Source organism: Polyodon spathula, chromosome 6 (genome assembly GCF_017654505.1).
Source record: "Polyodon spathula isolate WHYD16114869_AA chromosome 6, ASM1765450v1, whole genome shotgun sequence".
Lineage (NCBI taxonomy): Eukaryota > Metazoa > Chordata > Actinopteri > Acipenseriformes > Polyodontidae > Polyodon > Polyodon spathula.
Genome location: NC_054539.1, coordinates 55,377,647 through 55,387,626, shown reverse-complemented (window position 1 = coordinate 55,387,626; position 9,980 = coordinate 55,377,647). Strand labels below are relative to the sequence as shown.

General features: G+C 39.9%; 1 protein-coding gene across 1 annotated transcript; it reads right to left on the bottom strand.

Annotated features, from left to right (window-relative positions):
- Positions 1-338: 338 nt before the first annotated feature.
- LOC121317350 (glycine N-methyltransferase-like) lies at positions 339-9,734 on the bottom strand. The gene is made up of 6 exons (XM_041253189.1): positions 9,361-9,734; positions 4,391-4,518; positions 4,005-4,118; positions 3,307-3,449; positions 2,403-2,527; positions 339-713 (listed from the first exon to the last, which is right to left on the bottom strand). The coding sequence occupies exons 1-6, from the start codon at positions 9,564-9,566 to the stop codon at positions 542-544; spliced, it is 888 nt and encodes a 295-aa protein (XP_041109123.1). The 5' UTR covers positions 9,567-9,734; the 3' UTR covers positions 339-541.
- Positions 9,735-9,980: the final 246 nt, after the last annotated feature.

Genomic DNA, 9,980 nt, shown 5'->3' with positions numbered 1-9,980 from the left:
TGTGCTTTTTGAGGACAATATTCGACCATTGTAAATTCAAATATCTAGTTTATGTTACAGCTTTAATCCTCTAGGTGGCAGTGTTGTTCATGATGCAAAGGGTTGGAATGCTAAACCCAGTAATCAGTTAACAAAGCCAATTTCCACAGTCATAGGGTAGGGAATACTTACCTTTCAAACATAGTCACTATCATAGATAACAACACCCCACGACAATCGGTACTGTTGACGTAAAAAATTCGTGACGTTTTAGTGAACTCAACGTCATTGAGTTATTTGGTTAATAAAAAACCACATTAGGGTAATATTGGTGTCTATCCTCCAACTATGCTATACGATTCAGGATGATTTCTCAGTGCTGCATAATGACCTGTTGAGACAGGGTAGAGGTTGTAAAATGAACCCTATGGTTTCTAATAGTTTTACCTCGGGGCTTGAGCTCGTTAGCCCAGAGTGGTTAACGAACTCGGCCCATGTACAGATGGATAGAATTATTCACAGAGTAAGAGAAAGTTGTCCGTCTGTCTGTCTGCCTCCTGATCTAGGCGGTCTTCTTGACCACGTGGATGAAGTAGCAGGGCACGGTGTCCTGGCCGGGGGTGTAGCTCTTGAAGTCTCCGTGGACGCTCTGCTCGCACTTCCCCTGGAAGGCGTTCCTCAGCAGCTCCTTGAAGCTGTCCACCTTGTGTGGATAGTAGGATAGGCGGAACTTACTGTGAAAACAAGATTCAGGAGGTGAGAGTCTGAGAAGCGCACGATTCCCTATTCAGATCGACTTGAATGCACACATTCTTAGTACTTTAAGCAGTATAGGGTTTTAAATCCCTCAGAACATTATATGCTATATGTATCAGGACAACTGCCCTGCACATGGGTAAATTAGTGTTGGTGTAATTTGTATGTGGAAATGGGTTTATTGTGTGTGCCTTTTTGGAGTTGTTATGTTTGATTGAATCATTGTTTGGGACTGCTAAGTTTGGTTGACAGAAAGGGCAGAGAGTGATTGGCTGTGCCGATCCTCAACCAGCAGGTGGGTGTGTCTCGACTGAGTGTCTGTCAACAGTGCCCAGCTAAGGCCGTATGAAGAAGCAGGAGTCGTCATAAGAATACTGGCTCATAAGTAAGTTAGTTTAGGGGATAATGATCCCAAGTAATGTATAGGTAGGGCTAGGTAGTGTAGCTGGTTCCTGGAGCGGGGCACCTTGTTTAGCAAGGCCAGCGCTCACCTGTGTGGCATGTTTTATTTGTAGTTTTTGTACTGGGTTTATTTTGCCTCCTGTATGTGTTCTCTGTGTGCTACCATCGCTGGTAGCATCATATGACCCGTTTGTTTACTTTTTGTGTGTGTTTATAAATCCTGTGCGCCTGTGCCAGCGTTTCAACTCCATCTCCCATGTCTCTCTCTGTCTTGCAAAATCAGCGGTTACCCACACACGTGACAAGTGCCCTGTCACACCATATTTTCAAAGAGTTTACTCCAGTCTTTAAATTAACTCCTGTTTTTTGAAAGGGGGAAAAAAAACACCTATTGTCTTTAAACATCTAATTAACATAACTGGAGGTCTCTTAAATCTCAAGTTGTTTGTTTCTCAGTTTTGTACATTACTGTTGAATTTTCATCTGAGATAATTAAAGACTGGTGTAAACATTATGCAAATATGGCCCTATGTATTTTTTAAAAAGGACATACTTCTTTGTAATCCATGTCTCATAGAGTCTAAAAATCTTGTCTGATGGTAATACGTAGAAGACTTAGTGAGGGATACCTCTGGTTTTCCTTTTCACTGCTCTTTTTGTAATCTCTGTCCTGTGAGTAGTTTGTTAAAAGGTGCAATATGCGGTCCCGGAGCAAAGGAGCCGTGAATAAGATCTGCTTCCCCTCCAAATAAACCTCAAAGGATAGAAATAGCACAGGAGCAGTGGCAAGGTAAACAGTTTGTTTCACCATTCCAGCTCAAGTGGACCAGATTCTGAGGAGATGTTTCTTCCATTTGTGAATGAGGACACATAAACCACACGCGATGGAAACAAGGTTCCAGGGTATCGTGTGCATGCAAAAGAAGAGCTGTGGAACTCAAGACGAGAAAGTGTCTGAAGGTGGTAAAAATACACACTTAAATGACCTTTAGAAAAATGGGCAATACAATCACCTACCCCTAGTCTTGCTATAAATCATTTGTTGTTTCCAAATTTTTGAACACTGCTGTGTATACACACACACACACACACACACACACACACACATTATGTACATGAACAACACATTTTACAAGAGTAAAACCTATGAAGCCCATGTCTAAGATCAACTCATCTAAAAAAATAACAAACACATATTAATTGATGTTATTGAAGGCGTCAGGCAACCCCCTGGCCAGCCAGCACAGGAGAATGACTGACGTTACCTCAGTTCTGGGCAACCCTCCTCGCCTTGCTCTGGTGGCACTTGCACGGTGTAGTCCAGGGTGATCATGTGTGGCTTGTTGTCCACCAGCAGCACTGAGGTGGTGATGTCCTGGGTCAGGTCACTCTGAAATAAAAGAGACCACTTTACAGTGCAGGCAAAGCTTTCAGTTTTTTTTTTTTTTTTTTTTTAAATGGGACTATTTATCCATTTAAAAGCTGCAGTACAAATGAATTATAAAAATCACATGAGAAATCAATCAATCGCCTATAAGGATTTACGTCTTATTACACTGTGCGTAGAACATACAACATAGTTACATGTTTTGTTTGAGGGCAATATCAATTTTGTAATTAGTTAATATGCCACGCTTAGGGGGTGTCTTACTTTAAAATAAATGATTTCACAGTTTTGAGCAGATCAGCTGATTTCTGGTTCTCTCGTGAAATAAACATTTTTTTAAATATTTTTTTTAAGTTTTTTAGTGGAATGAACATAGACGACAACAGACAACACATATTTCCTTTCTCTCATAAACTGAATGGGAGCCACGATTTGTAGCCTTTATCAGCCCATTCTTGATAATGGGCAACATTGTGCTGGTGCAGCTTTGAAGCCTTATAACATAACCAACACAAGGGCAGCAAGCATTAGAAATCAGATACAAACAGCCTTGGGAAAGGGGCACTGCTCATGAAAAAAACATATTTCAAAAAGTACAGCAAAGTTATCACTGCTTCCCCATTCACTGTAAAAAATACACATCTTCTGGTTCTCTGCAAGTACAGACCTACACGATAAAAGAAAGCGCCGATTCCTCATACTAGACGGTCACAAGGAGTGAGTTCAGTGTGTCTGGTATCAACATTAGGGTCTCCCGTTCCTCTATTGGTATTCATCATTACCTTGTAGTAAATATTCTTGCCTGGAGGAGCTCTGCCTGTGCTCAGCATGTGGTCGTAATTCCTGTGGTCAATAATCAGAATACCGCCTGGCTTCACCATACTGGCAATATTTTTTAGTGCCAACTTCTGGTCACTTTGGTCACCTGTAAGTAAATAACAATGATACTAGTAATTTAAAGACCGATCACAATGACTTACATCCACAGTATACACCTGTTAAAAGATTTCCGTGTTAGGGACAATTTGACAAGTAAACATATTTACAGGAGTCTATACTTTCTCACATTAAATAACACTACCTTTGTTAACATTCTTAAAAAATGAAGTAACAGTGAAGAGTGACAGAACACCCTGTAGTGTTTACAACAAACTTAATACTTGTATCTTTGATGTATACATATTGTTCAACATAACCACAGTTTTTGTAAGTTTTGTATTCGCACATTCTGGATCACTGATAAGCCCAGAGTGCTGTATTAAAACAACACATACAGAATACAACTACCCTAGATTTACTTTTTACATTTTTTGCACCACTAGCCTTATCTCTGCTTTTAAAACTAGTTATTTACTAGAAACTATATTTCTAGTTATCGGTTTTTGTTCTTATTTGGTAGTTTGTAAATTCAAGTTTTTCTAATGCAATATGCAAGACTGAACTACTTGGAGAAACCTCAGGCTTATTTTCTTCACCTCACCTTTGAAATCTGGTAAATGGGAGAATGAGTTTCCTAAGCAAATGACAGCGTCAAAGCCTGTGCCTGGCTTCTGCACATCTTTAGGCAAAGTCAGCCAGTTAGCCTCCTCAATCACTGAGCAGAGAAACAAACAGGGACACAAATGGATCAGTGCAGCTTCGTAAAAGAGGCATTAAATATTATGATGTTGGTACCAGTCTAAAGTGTTACTTTGCTAGTGCGTTCTTATTAGCAATGATACACAGCTTGGCTCTGTAGCCCCAGTGTAATAACCACCTTACACCACTTTTTGATACACCAGTTATATCTTTTTACAGCCGACTGGGATCCACATATACACAACTGAAAGATACAGCGCAGCTGCACTGTAATAGCAGATGTTTTACCCCATTTATCGAATGATTCTTCTTTCCTCCTCTCCCACCTGGCTTTGAGGGCGTACTTCAGCATCTTGTCACTGGCATCCACACTAGTCACCGTGAAGCCTTCCTCCACCAGCATGATGGAATCCACCCTGGACAAAGTAACCACAACAGAACAGTTAGACCTCAACGGTTCCAGACAGGACTTTTGTCAATCATGTACTAAAACTCTGGGACCCCCGTCAACAGTTAACGTCTTAAAAATACTTGTTATAGTTCCGGGGTGAACATGGCTTTTTCATATTTTAACATTCTTTCAAAAATGAAACGTATTTCCTTTTTTTTTTTTTAATTAGCTAAATAACAAAAAGGTATACTTTATACAATAGTACAGTAAAAAAAAAAAAAAAAAAAAAAAAAAAAAAGTAAATCAATGAGTCCCTTATAAAAGTTTACCATAGTAAAAGTATAGCAAAGTGAAATAAAGCACAGTGAACTCATGGCAAAGAATAGGTAAGCTTTGTAGAGAATAGCAAAGTATGGTAAAGCATATTAATAAACGTTGCAAACCAGGGTAAACTATGGTTAATACATAGTATAACCATGAGAAAATCATGGTAAAAATGCAAAAATACTGTGGTACCCCCATCAAATTACCTCTTAAAGAAAGAAGAGAAAAAGGCTTCTGAACAGTAGAATGGGTCTTATTTATTTTACCGTTTACGCATTTCCTTTGCACAATAGATTTCTGATGCAGTTATTCAATTCTATGACAAAGGCATACAAACATAGCAGTGTGTGTTCTAACACTTGTCCCAGCATTACTTTGATAATTTTTTAAGATCAGCACTGTTTACATGCTCTGATGTGAAACTGCAGTGGTACTACCTAGCACAACCAAGTTTTGAAAATGTGTATGAAAGTGTCATTTTTTCATTGAAATAAGTTTTTAGGAGCACAAATAATGCAAATCCAGACCAGTGCCAGTACAGTATCTCAAAGCATTAAGAATGGCAGCCATCTTTGGACACAGGCCAAAGCGAAGGGTACTGATTGTGCCTTTCCATTACAATGAAAATACCAAACTGGCAAAGACTTCCCCTACATAAATAAAGAACATAAAAAACAGAAATCAAAAAGAGCCAGTTGCTACTCTTATTTTTTTATTTTTTTTAATGAAACAATGTAATTTACATATATTTTCATTTATAGTACTTGTATATAGTATTATATTACTGCACTTTCCATACTGCCAGAAGTGCCTTAATAATATACATTTGTGCTTACACATACTCTTCCACTTCAGGAAATACATGATCTGAACCTGAGATCTGAACTTGGAGATGTGCCTAATCATTCTGGAACGTGCCACAGATTCCAAGAAAGACCAGACCAGAGCACAAGCTCCTGTCGTTCATCAGGTTAAATATTAGAGCAGCTGTATTTTTAGCTATTGCTTTTGCAACACAAGCAGTGTGGTCTCAAATTTAGAAAAGCAATTGCACCTGCTTCACTGCCTTCCTCAACTGTGCCACAGAATACACACACACACACACACACACACACACACACACACACACACACACACACACACACACACACACACACACACACACACACACACACACACACACACACACACACACACACACACACACACACACACACACACACACACACACACACACACACACACACACACACACACACACACACACACACACACACACACACACACACACAGTGTCAGGCCACAGCAAATAAAGAGATATTGCCAAAAACTCCAGACAGCATCTGGTTAGAATATTACCAGCAGTGAAAATACAAATTCCACACCAGGAATTTGCAGGACTAAAGAACCTGCATAAACGGCTGTGTTCTTTTTTAAATATGTTACCATTTTGGAGATCCCCATAACAAGTTAAAGCACTGTAAAGTATAGGTAAGAACAGCGAGGTATGGTACCTATTAATAAACATGGCAAACCAGGATAAACTACGGTAATTGCTCAGTATAACCATGGGAAAACGGCAAAAATACAGTGGTAAACTTTTATTAGGATCCACCTGTCCCCACTCAAGTCATTTAATAGCAGTCCTGGAAACAGCCTGACCTCTCAGTTTGCTGCTACCTGATCAGAGCAAAACATTAAAACAAGGTACTTCTAATATAAAGAGGAGGGTACTGGGCAAGTGCATTTCCTTTCCCATGGGTTTTGACAAGAATGCGTGCGTGTGTATTTCTGTATTTGATTTGGAACGACTCATTCTGTGCTGCACTTTGACTTGGATTTTAATCCTGAAAGCCAGAAGATTTCAAATAATTTACGCAGGTATTTTGCTTATTAGTAATCTCTGTTTTATCTCTGTTCCGTTGCAGGGCTCAAAATTATTGTTAACCCTGTGTGGTTCGGGGGGCGCGAGCCAGGGCTTCGCCCCTTCCTAATTTCACCTGCCTATCATCGACTCCCTATTTAAACCCAGTCACAGTTCAGCTCTTTGTCTTGACTACCATGAATGAAACCTTGCCTGTTTGACTTCTCCGATTCCATTTTCGACTCCTGAACCTTTGACTACCCGAACCGGCCTTGACCCTTTTTTCGTACAACTTCCTGATTTGGCCTTGACCTTGCAGCACGACTACGCTGACTGATTATCGAACCAAGAAGAGGCCCGACACCGAACATGGATTCACCTACATCACCTTACATGGATTTAGGCCTAGCTGAAAAGCAGTGGCTTGTGGCAGTGGCGTGCGGTGGGTTTTCAAGTAAGGTATGCAGTCACATAGGAATGTAACTCCAGAAATTGAAAAAAAAAATATACAGGTTTACTCACCCTATTTACAGACGAAATCTAGCCAACGTTCTTTCTTTACAGATTCTTCTATAACAGTGTCATAAAAGCTCTCCTGACTTTAGCTTAGCTAAAGCTTAGCTTGCTAAGTAAGGTCCCCCCCCCCCCCAATTGACATAACATAACATAATAAGCCTGAGATATGCTCAGTTTCTTGCACTAAAAAGATTAGTCAACAAACTTTTCACTAAGTTTTCCATTTTGATTTTGACGACAAGAGTTTGCGCACCACTCAGTGTTCAGTCAAGGAGGATTCAATTCTACAGTTGCATGCCTTGCCTGCTTACCTCCGCACGGCCAACAGGAAGTGAGTTGCACGCTGCGTTGCGTTGCCTAAGCAACCCAATGCAATTGGGAGTGTTGCAAGACTTGACCAACAAAACAAGAAGACTGTCAAGGCAAACAGATTATTTTTGCTGTCATATACTTAAAAATGTTGCTTTTTTTTCAAATCATATTCTTAAAAATGTTGCATACGTAGACAGCACACTACTGTTGAAAAATAAAGATTTTAAAATGATGCAATGTATTTTGAAGGTAGTGATAGCAGCAGAATTTTGTGTTGCTCCAAGTTCTACATTGAAAACTGCTTGGTTATTTAAAATGGTTATGTTAAGGTGATCATTGATGGGTAGACTAGAGTTGGAAAATGACCAAATTTCCAGTTATCAATTCACAAAACGTGTGTATCGGGGAGGAGGGGGGCCCGGGGTAAGTAAAAAACAGTATGGCTTGTAACTCTCTGCCTGGCCAGTAGGGGCGCTGAAGACAGCAACATCAAATAACCAAATAGCAGTCAAATTCATTGAGTATTGTGTAGGTATCTGGCGCAACCTAGGTGATATTCGTATAATCAACTCATCTGCACTGTCACTGCACACAGCTTTCTTGTTAATTATAATTAGTGGCTAGCAAGAGAAAGTATTTTTCTCTCTATTTGTAACAACTGTAAATCTTCCAAAGTCATCACTAGCAACCAACGAGAGAGCACCCCGAATTATGCGACAGCCTAATGCTCACCCCTGAGAATTTTAGCTTGGGCTCTCATCCCCGTCGTGATAATTTGCCAAGATGCGAGAATGAACCTGGGCTAAAATGAATCAATTTTAGTTTAATAAGGCAATATAATGCATTTACTTGTAAAACAAATGCTGTCTTTTTATTTCTCGTGTGTACCTTGTGTGGCATAACTTAGCATGTGTTGATTTAACGTTATTTCTCATATAAAACACTCACAATAACACAGCACAGTATACAGGATCAGCTACATTCGCAGGGTGTGTATTTATAGTATTGCTCAGTCATGATAATGACTGCAGAGATCACAACTGCTACGGAAACAGAAATGAGGTTGCTCCGGATTGGCAGAGTTTATTAACCCCAAAATGTTCTCACTGGCTCCACTCCCCATGAATTATTTCTGGAGCTACCCCTGGTATGAGTTAATTGGCAATCTGTTTACAGACACTGGTTTATGGACCCTGTACCAGGTCCTTAAATTCTAACTCTGTAAATAACCTGTGCTAAAAACAATTTCCAAACCAATATTCACCACAACTGTATAAGCAGTCAGACACTGAATTACTGTATGTATGTACATAGTAACATATCCCGGGGATAACTAATTTAAAGCACCTCAAAGGAACAGCCAAGATAATCAGCCCCCACAAGACTGAGATTGCACTGCCCACGCAATACTGAAAGGCCAACAAAAAAACATTGGTAATCCGTAAGCAAAACTAGAATAATCGTCTGCTTGCCCACCTTAAATACCAACATTTATAATAAACACACAATATAGTTCTAATCCTATCTATTCCAGGTCAACAAAGGCTTTTTTTATTCGTACATTTTAAAAACGTAACTTGAAAAAGATCCACAGTTACAACTCTACCGAAAGGATCACTGCTATACCATGGTACATGCATTGTAACTATGTACAGTCCTTAAAACACGGCTACAGCCAAATCACAGTGCAATGTATTAGAAAGCATGTTAGAAGAGGGGCTATACACGTATACAGAGTACAGCAATACATTACAATGAATAAATAAGAGTTTTCAAAATAACTGTGTTTAGTTAAAGGCCTAGCGGTACTCAGAAAATTAACTACGGACATGTCACAGTTTTGCACCGTACCCTGTGCCGCATGCGACATCCAGCACCCTCTGACAGCCGTGTTTCTTCAGAAGCGACAGCACCCAACTTTTGTATTCGGCAGTCCGGCTCTGGGTGTCTCCGATATACAGCTGCCACACTTTCGCTGCCTTCCCGTCAGCATACTGATCTGGCAGACCAACAGCTGCTACCCCCAGAGAACGAGTCCTGTACACACTGTCTACCATGCCTGCCCAATAATGTAATTAAATGCCTATTAAAAATAATAATGCCAAAAAAAGGGTTTCAAAACAACGTATAAATCTCGCTACAAATGTCAACTGTCCTATTTTAACTTCTACCTACGCATTTTCTATAACGCTGCCACCTGCGCTGCTTTTATTTGTTTTTTATACAATTTCAGAGCAGTTAGGCACTTCCAGCGAATCAGAAACTGGTAATGGTGCACGCCTGTTTTGTCATTGGTTAGAACGAAAATGGACGCCCCAGTCGGTCTTAGTAATGCACGCCTACCTTGCAAGCAGATTTCAGACCTTTTTTTACGAACATACAATGTAGTAGTGATAATGCTGCTACTCACTGCTTTTGCTAATTCAGGGAACCAAGATGTATTTTGAAACTCGGGTTATCCCCCTTAAACT

Bases quoted from the DNA above. Each gene is read 5' to 3' on its own strand.
- LOC121317350 (XM_041253189.1), bottom strand. From the start codon at position 9,566: ATGGTAGACAGTGTGTACAGGACTCGTTCTCTGGGGGTAGCAGCTGTT. The intron at 4,519-9,360 runs GTACGGTGCAAA...TACTTTGTCCAG, and splicing joins GATGTCGCATGCGGCACAGG to GGTGGATTCCATCATGCTGG. The intron at 3,450-4,004 runs GTGAGGTGAAGA...ATTTACTTACAG, and splicing joins CCATTTACCAGATTTCAAAG to GTGACCAAAGTGACCAGAAG.